This window comes from Thunnus albacares, chromosome 1, assembly GCF_914725855.1.
Source record: "Thunnus albacares chromosome 1, fThuAlb1.1, whole genome shotgun sequence".
Classification (NCBI taxonomy): Eukaryota; Metazoa; Chordata; class Actinopteri; order Scombriformes; family Scombridae; genus Thunnus; species Thunnus albacares.
The window spans coordinates 25,912,626-25,927,906 of NC_058106.1; the positions used below are offsets into that span (position 1 = coordinate 25,912,626).

At 40.6% G+C, this 15,281-nt stretch overlaps 1 protein-coding gene across 2 annotated transcripts in view; it reads left to right on the forward strand.

The window, feature by feature from the left end:
- Positions 1 to 7,095: 7,095 nt before the first annotated feature.
- rasa3 (RAS p21 protein activator 3) overlaps positions 7,096 to 15,281 on the forward strand; it is a 41,003-nt gene continuing 32,817 nt past the window's right edge. For both annotated transcript variants that reach the window (XM_044352126.1, XM_044352135.1), the window contains exon 1: positions 7,096 to 7,352. In XM_044352126.1, the coding sequence (XP_044208061.1) occupies positions 7,298 to 7,352 (55 nt within the window). In that variant the 5' untranslated portion in view covers positions 7,096 to 7,297. The remainder of the gene's footprint in view (positions 7,353 to 15,281) is intronic.

Here is a 15,281-nt window from a genome sequence, read left to right on the forward strand (position 1 = left end):
GGCTTGTGGTTTACCACAGGGCGTAGTCAACATAGCTCAACTGAATGCATGTCATAAACGTCATTATTTCCCTATGTGGTACATACAGCAACAAAAAAACGGTATTGTCCTCACATATTTGCTTACAGATATGATACTGCTTTGGTTGCCATGTCATGATAGTGGCAACTTGCAAACGCTTGCATTGAGGTCTTGGTCTTATAAAGGAGCATTCTCAATGTACTTGCAGGGCTAATTTAAATGAAGTTAGAGCCAAACTCACTCTTCTGTCTTACTACTAGCTTCACAAACATGAAGCGGAAGTGCCTGCATTATTATTGTTTTTCCCATGCTATTACTGAGTTTTTTTTTAAAAATAAACCTGTCTTGAGAGGTTATTTTTACAGCATGGGTAATACCATGGTTATTATCTATGAAAATAACCACAGAGCTTTGGAGGAGATAACCACAGGAACTATGTTGTTAACTGTGATACTGATATGGACGCAGAGGCCCAATATGCACATTCAGAGAGCTATAGTGCATGGCAGGGTTGTTGCTGTGTGGAGGGTGTAATTTCTCTTCTTGAGAAGGATCCAACAGGCTAACAGGAGCAATGAGACATATAGACTAATTAGATTTAGAGCTATTCTAAAGGAGTCAGGGTTAATCCCAACACCTTGGCCCACAGAAGCAGCAGAAGCACTAACGGCGTCATTCCTGGTAGAAGGGCTGTCCAACTGCTCTTTAGTCCCACATCTTTGCTGGGTTGGGCTTGGCCAGCTGGGTTTGTAGAGTGTTCCAGACCAGAGTCGGGCTATTTTGAGGAATGTGGTCATCGTGATCTCAGAGGCGTGGCCCAATGGGCTCAAGTGTGGGCTGATGATGACCCTGTGCCTTTCACCTGAATGGATCTTAAATCCTGTCCAGACATCCCTCTCAATGGGCAGGCCAACACCTTGTCCATTCTTCCATCTGTGAAATTTGGCCCAAGATCAGTGTCAACAGGAAAATAGAGACCACTTATTCTTTCCAGGCTATTGCTGTCTTGTTTTATGACTGCCTTTCACAACACTTTGTTTTAGAGCACTTCTATAATTGCCTTGGCCATGGAGGTTAGGTTTCCATAAGCTTCTTTTGTTCTGTCTGTCAGTAAGGCAGTTTGGTGGTAATCGTATGGAACTTTTAGAGACAGATATTTCCAAATTTTGGGGATTTTTGACAATTTAAGAAATCTATTGACCTCAGTGCAATGCTATATCGGGATATTATTCAGAGTATGTGAAGATTTGCACGCTGGAAGTACCCTCTTGAACAGCATAATGAATGGAAAACAAAAACACAGGAATGAGATATGAATTTATTGCTTCAGTATTGTTGGTTGGTGTCTGCTATTTACTGTGTACATGGATAAAATTTAGGTTGTTTTAAACATAACACATGAATAAACAAATCCTTTCTTTAAATCACTAAAGACCCAGTAATGGCAAGTTGATGCTTATTGAGTAAGATAGTTTGTTTTTGCTTTGTGCATTTTGTTAATGTCTCGGTTTTCTGTCACTACAAGGCCATATTGAAAAAAATAAACTGATAGTCAATTCACATTAGGTTCAAGAGGCTGATGTCTGTTAACTCTCCCCAGGAAAGCTTCAAATGCCATTATACTGCACTTGTCATAAACTAAAGCATTGCATACACCGTGTCCTGAGGTTGGCATTGTTCATAGTTGCAATGTAGGATCCTAGATTGTTTGCAGTTTATACAGTTCAGATCATGGTGACAGCAACACATCATTTTCTCCACAGCAATAATGACTTAAAGATGGTTCCAGTGGTACATGAGCTGTTTTCTCTCTTTTAGCATCTGCAGTCTATTTGATGTAGGCAACAATCAAGGGAGATCTAGTAGAGTCAGATCCATGTTGCTGCATGTGGGGCCCATGTAGGGGGAATAACACTCTTTTCACTGAGCAGCCATAGATGATGCAGGGCCGATGCTCAGAGAAGGAGAGCACAAATAAAATGCTGATGTATATGAGTGTGGTGACCTAGCTCTGCCAGTACCTACACTTATGTTTTCTAAATCACTCAACATTATGGGCTAGTTCTTGTCAATACAGAGTCTAGGAGCCTTATGACGCTGTAGCCTGTGTATGCAGGGTGATTCATGCCAGTGAGGAGCAGGAAGAGGATCAGCGGTGTGATCAAGGGATTTGGTGGAGCACACGTTTCAATGGGATAAAGAGATTAGTATGTTGGCACCGCTGGTTTTGGCAGAAAATGATATTTACCACATCATGTTTTGATAAATATGTTAGTAAGTGCTGCCAAAGCCAAAGAAATGTGAAGTTGCATTTGAGCTTGAAATTAAATAAGAAGATTCACCAGCTGTTTCACAACCAGAATCAGCTTTATTGGCAAGTATATGGACACAGAAGTCGAAAATTGAGTCCAGTCGCTCTTGTACACATGCTGAGAACAAATTTACAGGAAGATATAAATGACATGACATTTTATAGATATATAGACTTTTACATACAACTGCTTAATGGCTTCTCTATACTGCAAGCACCACTAAGGCTGCAGGTCCGTGCATATTCTCTCCCTGTTTCTCTTTCTCAGTCTAGTTTCAGTCTAATTTGGTTTTGTCTCATGGGGACTATAGTTGTTAATCAAAATAATCAGTTGTCAAATTGAACAAATGTTCAAGCATTTACCACGTTTTGATATTATTATACATCTCAAAATGAATTGTGACGACTCAAAACTCCAGTTTCATATATCTATCTTAAATTTGAGTTTCAGTTAGTCATCATTTAACATTTTCTGACAAGTTGCCCTGTGGTTTGTAAGCAATGATTAATGGTTAATAAATAATTCACTGATGCTTTATAAATCATTCATGAGCCATTAATTAGAATATCTTTTGGGTTGCCAGGATGTGGAAAATCCTACTCCAGCATCAAACTCTTTTTTTTTTTAATCAGAAAGTGGTACCAATGTGTTGTATTAAAATTTCAGACAGTAAAAACTGAATTGTTTGTAAATTCTTATTAAGATCAATGGTAGTCTCTTGCTAATCAGAATGCGATTTGAGACATCTTAAATATTAATTTTGACTTGTCAAATGAGGAAAACTCCTGCACTCTGTCTGTCTTACTGCTGGAACAATTATCAATGCATGTCATGGTATTACCGGTGTATTTACACTTAATATACCTAATGAAGGTCCGACAGAACGAAACATTGTGAACTTAAATAACTATTAATATAATATAATTATAATATTAATAATAAACATTCCTGCAGCAAGCGAGACAGTGTGCAAGAGTTTTTTCTTTTTTTATTCAAGTTGTGCTTTCCTCCAACACACTTGATGCATATTCATGTGTGCAGACTTTTTTTCAAAGATTTTGACTCATCATAAATGATAAGTGAAGTATTTAATGTAATCCCTTACATTTCAGAATGGTTTTCCATATGTGTCAGTTTTTTTTCAATGGGACATATTATGCTTTTTGTGATTTTCTGTTATTTATATGCTGTTATGATGTCAGATATCCATGCTAAACATGGTCGAAGTTCCACAATTTTAGGTTAATGTATGTAGAAATGCTCACTGTAAGTTCAAACTGCCCTGAATGCTTTGTTTGTGATGTTTTTGCCTTGTCATGTCACCTTGTTGTGCCAAAGGTTTTTCCATGTGTTGTTTGCGTTGTCCACTCACATATTTTGGATCAGATGTTTGCTTGAACATGCTGATGTATTTGAGAAGTTGCCATTTTGAGTAAAGAATGAGAAAAAGTACTGAAATCCTACTGCTGTAGTTTGTTTCATGGTTTGTTAACGTATATCCAGAGCTGGCGGATGTCTGCTGAGAGGCAGCTTCCAAGAGCTGTCCAACCAGAGCAGAGTGGACTCATCAGGAAGGGGCCCTTAAGGAGACAGAAGCTAAAACTGCCTCTTTCAGACAGAGCCTGAACTGAGGGGCTGCGTAAAGGGTCAGTATGAGTTAAATAATGAGTTTTTTGAACTGTAAATCATGCGAAGATATTCCAGTAGAGCCCTGGATTAAAAAATATAGCCCTTTAAATTTCCCCTTTAAATTTCAAAATGGTTTGCTATATGTGTCAGCTTTTTTTAGATAAAAGAAACACTATGAACACACACACTGAGAGGGGTTTGGAGAGTTGGTGGGCTGTAGTTCAGTTTCCTTATAGGAGAGATTCACAATTTTTCAAGCCTGTCATAAAACAGGTGCCCATATGAGCACTGAAAGAGGTTTTTCTTCACTGTAATCATTCCTCCTGTTCATATTGGCTATTAAAAGATACCTTTCAAATGGATTTTCAATGTAAGTGATGTGGGCCAAAATCCACAGCGTGTCCACACAGTCATTTTGTGCAAAAATATATGTTAAGTTGATCTGAAGCTTGTATGAGGCCCCAGCAGTCAGAGTTAGTTATATCAAGTGTATATCTGCCACATTTATAGTCTTTTTAACATCAAATTCCCTCTGTGTCTCTTTGTACAGTGTTTCCCTGTTGAGCTGCGGTGGAAGTACAGTAACAGAAAGAGGGACTTTTGCACTAAAAAGACTGTAATGTTGAAAGATATCTACTTGGTTTGACTAATTTGGACAGCTGAAGCTTCATATTAGCTTCAGATAAACTTTTACATGCATTTTTGCACAGAAGGAGACTTTTGGATTTTGTTTTATGGTTTGAAGACAGACTTGACAACTGTCAACCCCTCATTTAACAAAACCACTTCCTCTCCATTTTTGCGTCACAGATCACTCCTAATACCCTTATACAAACATTTTGGCAAAGAAGGACACTTTTGGATTTTGGTTTATGCTCTTAAGACGGACTTGACAATTATCAACCCCTCCTTTAACGACATCACTTCCTCTCCATTTTTGCAGTGCATCACAGATCACTCCTAATACCCTTTTACAAACATTTCGGCAAAGAAGGACACTTTTGGATTTTGGTTTATGCTCTGAAGACTGACTTGACAATTATCAACCCCTCCTTTAACGACATCACTTCCTCTCCATTTTTGCAGTGCGTCACAGATCACTCCTAATACCCTTTTACAAACATTTCGGCCAAGAAGGTGGCTTTTGGATTTTGGTTTATGGTTTGAAGACCTACTTGACAACTATCAACCCCTCCTTTAACGACATCACTTCCTCTCCATTTTTGCAGTGCGTCACAGATCACTTCTAATACCCTTTTACAAACATTTCGGCCAAGAAGGACACTTTTGGATTTTGGTTTATGCTCTGAAGACGGACTTGACAACTATCAACCCCTCCTTTAACAAAACCACTTCCTCTCCATTTTTGCAGTGCGTCACAGATCACTTCTAATACCCCTTTACAAACATTTCGGCCAAGAAGGACACTTTTGGATTTTGGTTTATGCTCTTAAGACGGACTTGACAATTATCAACCCCTCCTTTAACAAAACCACTTCCTCTCCATTTTTGCGTCACAGATCACTTCTAATACCCTTTTACAAACATTTCGGCAAAGAAGGACACTTTTGGATTTTGGTTTATGCTCTGAAGACCGACTTGACAACTATCAACCCCTCCTTTAACGACATCACTTCCTCTCCATTTTTGCAGTGCGTCACAGATCACTTCTAATACCCTTTTACAAACATTTCGGCAAAGAAGGACACTTTTGGATTTTGGTTTATGCTCTTAAGACGGACTTGACAATTATCAACCCCTCCTTTAACAAAACCACTTCCTCTCCATTTTTGCGTCACAGATCACTTCTAATACCCTTTTACAAACATTTCGGCAAAGAAGGACACTTTTGGATTTTGGTTTATGCTCTGAAGACCTACTTGACAACTATCAACCCCTCCTTTAACGAAACCACTTCCTCTCCATTTTTGCAGTGCGTCACAGATCACTTCTAATACCCTTTTACAAACATTTCGGCAAAGAAGGACACTTTTGGATTTTGGTTTATGCTCTGAAGACCGACTTGACAATTATCAACCCCTCCTTTAACAACATCACTTCCTCTCCATTTTTGCAGTGCGTCACAGATCACTTCTAATACCCTTTTACAAACATTTCGGCCAAGAAGGAGGCTTTTGGATTTTGGTTTATGGTTTGAAGACCTACTTGACAACTATCAACCCCTCCTTTAACGACATCACTTCCTCTCCATTTTTGCAGTGCGTCACAGATCACTTCTAATACCCTTTTACAAACATTTCGGCCAAGAAGGACACTTTTGGATTTTGGTTTATGCTCTTAAGACGGACTTGACAATTATCAACCCCTCCTTTAACAAAACCACTTCCTCTCCATTTTTGCGTCACAGATCACTTCTAATACCCTTTTACAAACATTTCGGCAAAGAAGGACACTTTTGGATTTTGGTTTATGCTCTGAAGACCGACTTGACAACTGTCAACCCCTCCTTTAACGAAACCACTTCCTCTCCATTTTTGCAGTGCGTCACAGATCACTTCTAATACCCTTTTACAAACATTTCGGCAAAGAAGGACACTTTTGGATTTTGGTTTATGCTCTGAAGACCGACTTGACAACTATCAACCCCTCCTTTAACGAAACCACTTCCTCTCCATTTTTGCAGTGCGTCACAGATCACTTCTAATACCCTTTTACAAACATTTCGGCAAAGAAGGACACTTTTGGATTTTGGTTTATGCTCTTAAGACCTACTTGACAACTATCAACCCCTCCTTTAACAAAACCACTTCCTCTCCATTTTTGCAGTGCGTCACAGATCACTCCTCATACCCTTTTACAAACATTTCAGCAAAGAAGGAGGCTTTTGGATTTTGGTTTATGGTTTGAAGACCTACTTGACAACTGTCAACCCCTCTTTTAACGACACCACTTCCTCTCTATTTTTGCAGTGTGGCACAGATCACACCTCATACCCGTTTACATTTTGCACAGAAGGAGACTTTTCGATTTTGGTTTATGGTTTGAAGACAGGCTTGACAACTGTCAACCCCTCCTTTAACGACACGACTTCCTCTCCATTTTTTCGGCACAGATCACCCCTCATACACATGCGTGGGCGGTGTTGTGTAGAGCCACGCCTCCGCTGGCGCTGCCGCTGCTGCTGCTGCTGCTGCGGGACCGCTTGTTCTCAACCAGCCAGCAGCAGCAGTGGTCGGGACGGAGTGTGATCGCTGTCCGGAGAGCATAGATGTGCAAAACCCCTGGAATATCCGTGCGCTGGACAGGCCAGAACCGACCACCGTGGAGGACTGTCTTTATTTAGCCGTCACAAGGGAAAGAGCCACGGTGAAAGCATGGCGGTAGAAGAGGAAGGTCTCCGGGTTTTCCAGAGCGTTAAAATAAAAATAGGTAAGAAGAAAAATCCCTACCCCCAGTCTGAGCGCCTTCAATGGATGGCTCCATATTAACGGGCCAAACAGGCACTGAGGGCTGGAGACTGGAGGGGGACAGATCTGATATGTCTTGTTCCTGCTGTTATTGTAATTCAAATCACACGCTTCCTTTGCAAAGCAGACTGTAAAAACAAATTGTAAAATTGAACATGTAGAGGGAAACACGAGAGATACAAAGCCTTGTGAGAAATTGTGGGAATTTGGCAGCTGGCATAAGGATCCGAATCATGTGTGTTAGAGGGCTACATATGGAGACTTGAACTGATATTTATCTGGACATATCAGCTCCACAGCTGCGAATATCCAGATGATAAATAAACCTTTATTACCTCTCAGCTACAGTCACCCATTCATACAATCTCTCTCCCTCCTCTAAACAGCTTTATGCTTCTAGCTATTGATTGTTAGCCCAGATTTCTATATTTAGATATAGCTGGTCTCCAGTGGGTACCCCCCGGTTTGTAAGAGGCATGTGGTGCATACATATCCCATGAATGGAGCCTTGGAAAGGCTGAGAGCAGTATGCAATTGAAGCTCTAGTGAAGGGATCGGTGTTTTTATGCTATTTGTTTGTACTTATGCTTCAGTAAAACTGTTCATATGTAATCACAGGTATCTCATGGGTTATAATTGATATCTATAACAATAATAATATAGAAGAAAAAAAGATATTAGTCGTCTAAAATAGGAGAGAAAAATAAATTCACCGTACGCTTACTGCTAAGTTATACAGACACTCTAAAATATCTCTTGTCATGTAATAATAGTATAATTAGTGTGACATTTGAAGATTTTATGGACTATTGATACATTTTCCCACTATTTTCTCAATTAATCGATTATTTGTCTGGTCTATAAAATCTGAAAAAGGCGAAAAATGTTGATTCAGATGGATTGTTTTGTCCAACCAACCGTGAAGCGGCAAATCCTCTTGTTTGAGAAGCTGGAATCCGAGAATTTTTGGCAATTTTGCTTGGAAATTTATCAAAATTTGTTTTGTTGCTGATTAATTTTCTGTTGAACACGCAATTGATTATTTGACTAGTTGTTTCAGCTCTAATTATAGTAAACATAACTGTTATTATTTTATTAGGGGGAATAGTTAAAAATGCTGCTGTGTGACTATTTCCTCAAACTATATATTTTTGCCTTTTTAATACCGAATCTTTCAAAGGCATAGTCATTTCCTCTGTGAGCTCTAATTGTTATCCCGGGTCAATATGGGACGTTTGGAACAGTCTCCTTTCGTTTTCACTGACATCTGGCACCCAGTTCATCCTGGCTGTGCTGTCCGGATTGTTTTGACTCCAAACATGCGACAGAAGGGATGAGCAGGGGAAAAAATGACAACAAACACACACCCAAGCTGTGGGGCTATGTGGTGCTGCCAGCCAGCATTAGACAAAAACACTCTGGTGGCCCTTTTTTTCAGTCGAGCGGATGCAAAGTTAGGCTGTATTTTTTAAGCTCCTTACCTACTGTTAAAATTGGCAGCAGAGACGCTGAGAAACAGCTGGTGATTCAAACAAGGACAACGAGAGGGAAGCATGAACAATCCTGACTTGACTTTATCAAAGAGTTCAGCCTCAGTGAGATAATATGCTCTGACCTGTAACTCCACAGAGAGTTGTAATATTTAAATCACAAAGGTCTCATTAGTTTGCTCCACTCTGTGAATGACTGCTCGGTTTGCTGGCGGCGTTAAGTTCCTGTGAATGAAAACTGAGCGACTGGAGGACCTCCTACCTGCTCAGAGACAAGCCTGCTTACTAATCATGCCAGCAATGCATCTTCATGTTGCCTAGATAAATAGTTTGCAAGCTTTCTGAAAATGTTATGATTTGTTATATACAGATCGTTCATGAAAAACATTCACATTGTCGTCACTATGAAGCTTGGATTCCTCGTTCTTCTGTAATGTCATATCAATGACGACAGCAGCGTTTACACTGCGTAGTTACCTAGCAGCAGTCATGCTCACTGTCCGTCTGATCCTCATGGCTCTCTGCTACCAGTAATGTCTATGCAACCCTTGCATCACATTGTTTTCATCAAAGTCTTGTCCTTTGGCATGAGGCTGCGGTTGGCTGATGACTCAGAGTTGAAAATCTGCCACATATTTGTTGGAGAGAGAGGTCTTAATGTTACTGTAATGCTCAGCCAGGTGATGGCTCTTCTCAGTTTCCTGAAGGAACACATGAATTTCAGAAACCGAATGGGCCTACTGGGCCCGAGTCCGTGCTGTCTGGGGAACACAGGAAACAGGAAACTACCCCCAATTCACTTCCTGATTGGCTGGAATAGACTACAAAAGAATTGTGTTTTTTCCTGCATGGCAACAAGCTAACACAGACCAGATGTAGTGGGACACAGAGAGAGGGACAGAGGTGGTGTCTCACATACAGGAGCAAGCTGTGCTTCGTCTGTCAGCCACTGTCTCTGTCAGCGTTCAGAGTGACAGAGAAATCTCAGTGGCACAGCTGGAGTCGGGCTTTTGCTCTAATTAACATCAACACATGTGCATTCGACTTCTCTGTCACCGCTAAAACATAGTTTCAATAACTCGGACGGATTGAGAGCACTGGAAAACACATCAAACTATAATGTGGCACAAATTAGTGTACACTCCTTCGAAGAAATGTATAACAATGAATTACTGTAACATCTTAAAGCCATTACAAACTCATTCTGTGCAGCCAAACGTTGCTCAAATCTGCAGAACTTTTAACTGAAATACTACAAATTCTAAAATAATGCAGAATACATCTAGATTATTTTCATTTCCAAACATGGAGTAAAAATCCCCCAGATTCAACGAAGAGTTGGAACAAGACGGAATACTGTAAGACAGTCAAGAATAAGAGGATTTTTACAACCTGAAACCTGCTTTAATTGATTTTGTGGCCACTTGGGGGCAGCACAACAAGCCGTAAACACATGCAAATAGTTGCTAATTTACCTATTCAGCAAATACGTAGCAACATTAGCATTCATTTAGGGGCATTTTTCAGGCCACCTGGTGAATGTAAGTCCAATATTTGCTCTCATTTTAGCTCTGTTTTTGGTCTCCACCAACTCCTGTGGGAAATATCTGGTAGTTACTGACTTTTTCTGTTAGCTGTTTTGTCCTGGGCAGGTCGCCTAAAGGGGATTTTTAGAGATTTTTTTGCTAAAAACAGCCCATGATACAACGATAACAACAACCGTAGCAACAAAGGCTACGTAACGGACGGCCGTTTGTAGGCAGGTGCGAAAGATCTGATATCAATTTAATGAGGAAGTAGAAGTAACATTGCAAACGGAGCGTTCAGTGCAGGCTTAAGCCTGGGATTTTCACTTTCAGGGAGTATTTTTACTCATGTTCGCATCACGTTTTCTAACAGTGTTATGTTTAACATAAACATTCGACATTATAACAGTATGTAACTATCAAAAAATCACAAAAAGCATGTTATGTCTCCCATAATAAGGGGAAACTTGATACTCAGGAGTTAAAGGAAGTGTGTTTTGTATTCTAGATGATAGACCAGATAGCTTTTTGAAACAATGAAATAATTTGTGAATAAGCAAATTTGTTATTTTTGGTGCCTATTGTGGACAGCATAAACATGTTAATGATTACTCCCAATCTGAAGGTTTAAAAATTTCCAGAGCTCAGTCTGTGTCTGGTACCAGGTTACGTGGCTGAGGTTAAGTTACTGGATTGGTAGAGAGTAAACGTGGCATCTTCTGGCATCACTTCACCTCATAAGTCACTCAACCTGCACTGCTGAGACTTTATAGTGTTGGCCCAGTGCTGTGTTGTTACTGTTTAATAGTGTTGTTACAATTAAAATGTAATTTTATATGTAGACGATATAGAGTTCAAGCCTGAGTGGACCACAGTGGGAGAGAAACACTAGATTACATATTGTGAAGAGGAGGTTCAGTGTCGGACGATCAGGAAGGAGCAGCTGAATTTAGGCAGCTCAGGCTGGATGACTTTGGCGGGGGTGAGCATGGGAGGGAAAAGTTGGTTTGTAGTGACAGGGGCCCCCCTCCTTCCCTTGACAGCTGGCCAACAGAGGTTCCCAAACTTCCCCCTGTCCAGACTGAATAGGAGACATGGAGTGACCGGGAGAGGGAGGGAAGGAATGTTTTAGAAACTCTCCGTCTGCGTGGAGGACTCCCACTCTTATTTAGGTGAAGGGTTCAGATCCCAGTTGGTTTGCTTCATATAGAGCTATGATTTCATTGCGTTCATGTTCATAAGTGTATGCATAATGGTGTTCATATAAGCCAAGTTCTCCATTTTGTCCTAGAAGGCCAGCTCTCTGGGAAGTCGTTTGCTGTAAACATGTGTGTTGACTGTTTAGACGCAGACTGTGTTACGGTCCAGGCAGCTTTAGGCTGGTGGAATAATCCGGGTCGGGTACAGCGGCTCTCTCTGCACTCAGTCATATACCCTCCATGAAAAAACACAGTACTTGGAATAGCGGGGAAGTATCGCCGTTGGCCCAGCATGCTGGGTCAGAAGGGGTAAATAAAGGGCTCAACCAGTGTGCTGCTCCTTCAGGATGTCCTTCAGATGCCCCGAGGGAGAAGTCGACTCAATCCCTCCCTGGGATGACCTCTACCTGCTGACAATGACATAACAACAAAAACATTCACCGTGCTATGTGCAGTGTACGTTACAGAGAGAGAAAATCAGAAATTATCTCAACAGAAAGGGGTTGAAAAGTTCTACAGCAAATGTCTCCACACACACTGATTAAATCAGGTTTTGCAACAGTGCTACTCTGCTCTGGCAACACCAGCAATGTCAGCTTGCCACACAGTGACTTACACTCAGCTCACTCTCTCTTTCCTGTGCTTGCAAAAGATAGCATATCTGCTCGCCAATGTGTATGGGTCGAGCCTGTGTGTGAGCTGTTGATGTTTTTTTTTACATCTTAATTAGTTAAAAGCAGAGTTTTCTGGGAGTTATGTAAATGGATGAGGAAGCTGGAGGGAGTGTTGAGGTTAAACTCTATCCTGACCAAGACTCACAGGCCATATAATGCTGTGAAACACACTCCACACCATGACCACTCTGGTTTGAAACATTACACTCATATCCTGAATGAACACACCAGGTCTCTGACACACTTTAAAGCCGATCCTCCGGACACAGTGTGAACTTGTGCAAACTTCCACAAGATCTCAGCACATGCCCATGTGTGTGTGTGTGTGTGTGTGTTTGTGGTCGTGTATTTTTGTTTTACTCAAGTTTTCCATTGAGACTAACGGATCTGTGTGAACATTAGCCTTCGGCAGCGCAAGACGGAGAGTGAGTTTGATCAGTAACTGAACGCTGGTTTATCAGAGGGACTGTGGTGTGCCACAGCCGGTCTTTAACTGTAAACCCCCTCTTTTTTTTTTCTCTCCACACTTTTTTCCCTCCTCGTGCTGCTTCAGCAACTGTTGTGGTTGCGTGGAAAGTCTAATTTGTGGCGAGCAGCATTGTATTCAAAAATGTTAGTTAGGAATGGACAGTAGGTAGCTTCTGCTGCTGCTATGAAAAAGGCCAATAAACTGAAGCAGCTGCTAAATCAGAGAGATGATACGATATGTACTGACACAGACTTATTTTTTTCATGTGTTTATCTTCATCTGAGGAGTGTCCTTTATTTTGTTCAGTGTTTTAAATACTGTTGAAGTGAGTACTTGATTTGTTCATCAATGGATATAAAGGTGCTTTTTTCAAATAAATTAAATGTTAAGTTATATATCAAGTAGTAATACCAAACATATGCTGGTTATATTTACAATAAACATCTTCACGTCCACATGACCCACTGGGTGTGTTCATTATTATGAATACATATTGTACAGACCAGCATGGTTCAAACAGACACAACTCAAGATCCCAAAGTATTCGTACCACTTGATATTATGATGTAGATATAAATAATATAAGTGTCTTGGGCTTGAAAGTGTTACACAGTAGAGACTTAGATAAAGCATTAGAACAAGCAGATACAGAGTATGTGTGTGGTAATGTTGTCAAACCGGGTGGGTTTTTTAATCTAACCTTTAAGCTACTTAAAGTGATACTCCAGCCAAAATTCATCTCCTGAGAATCAAACTTTTAGCTAATGTAGGCTAAAACGTTTGTCCTCTGCTGCCACCATGACGTTCTTAAGCGTTGAAGGGAGAAGTGTCTTTAAACATATTAGTTTGGACAGTTGAGAAGTGGATTAGGCTGCAGTTGTGAAACGTCACTGTGAAGTCTTTGTAACTGACTTGTGAGCTAACCTAAGCCCCAGTTTTTCTTGAATGACCGAAAGGGCTGCAACTACTGATTATTGTTATTATTGATTAGTCTGTTGATTTTTTTTCAACAAATCAATTTATTTCTCAGTAAAATGTCTGTAAATATTGAAAAGTGGCAGTTATAATTTCCTACAGCCCCAGCATTTCTTCTTCAAATGTCTTTTTTTGTCTGACCAATAGTCAAAAACCCAAAGATATTCAAGTTACCGTCATGTGTGACAGAGACAAGCATTACATTTTTACATTTGAGAAGCTGGATGTTTGGTATTTTTTGATGATTCAATTATCAAAATAGTTTAAACTAAAATAATTTTCTATTGCTCGACTAATCAGTAATTCAACTCATCTTTGACGCTGTAACAACTTCTTTACAACCTTCTAGTAGGTGACAGCTATTTCTGTTGTAAGAAAAGTTTCTTTTGGGCTACTGGATGTCATGTGACCTGCAATTTTGACTCAGTCCACTACCCCAAAATCACAGCTGCGTGCTGCCCCTGGGTTGAGTTTGAAGGACATGTGTTTACCAGGCAGTGACATGGTGTTGAGTTGCATTAAGGGAAGTGTAGGATCCAGGGTTTCAGGTAAGGGACTAAAACTCAGGATATGTGGGCCTTCACTGCACAGATTTTGATTTCTTATTTTAGTATGAAATCGTTGCATTGCCCCTTTAAGACGTGACTTTGTGGTTTGGAAACTGTTAATAAGTGTTTTTGTTATTGTTTGACATATTGTAGAGTAAATAAGTAATCAGCTAATAGAAATCATGAGATGAACTGATAACTGTGATAACATGAGATGAACTGTGTGTGTGTGTGTGTGTGCGTGCGTGTGTGTGTGTATGGGTGGGTGTGTGTCGGTTTAAAGTTTTTATGTTTAGTCATTTTCAGAAATCCAATAACGACTTAAGATTCAGTTTCGGTTCTTGTTTTGACACTCGTTTTAGGAAAATCAAAGGAAGTGAGTATCAACAGAGGGATTATATATTGCACTTTTACAAGTTTCAGTCTTTCTTCCCTTTCTCACGGTGTCTCTCTCTCTCTGTGTGTTGCACACCCACACACGCACTCACACACACACACACTCTCAGGGGTAACTGGGTTGTTCGCTGCTTTTAAACTACATCTTGGATCCAGTTGAAATTCCTTTCTCCTCATCTCATTTCCTGTTGTAGCTTTCTCCAAAGCTAACCGCTCTCCAGTTTTCTATCTGGCTGACTTCTCTCTCTCTCTCTCTCTCTCCCTCTGCAGTCTTCCTCCTCTCTCACCCTTGATTGAGTACACTGCTTGTATTTTTCTCAGTGACGCCCCCCACCCACCCCCCCCCCCTCCCTTCCTTAAGCCTGTGTTTCCCAGGCCTGCTAGTCGGAACACACACAACCACTGAAGGCATTCACGCTTGTGTATCCTCGAATGTGTTCATGTCAGAGAAGATTAGAATAACGAGCGGGAGCGGTGCCTCTCGCCGCGTTTGTAACTGTACGCGCGAGTATGGCCGAGTGAAACGAGTCGACAGAAGAGGAAGAGGAACAAAGCTGCACATTCACTGCGTCCACTGTGTTGCTTCAATCACTTGTGCTTCCTCATTTCTTCCT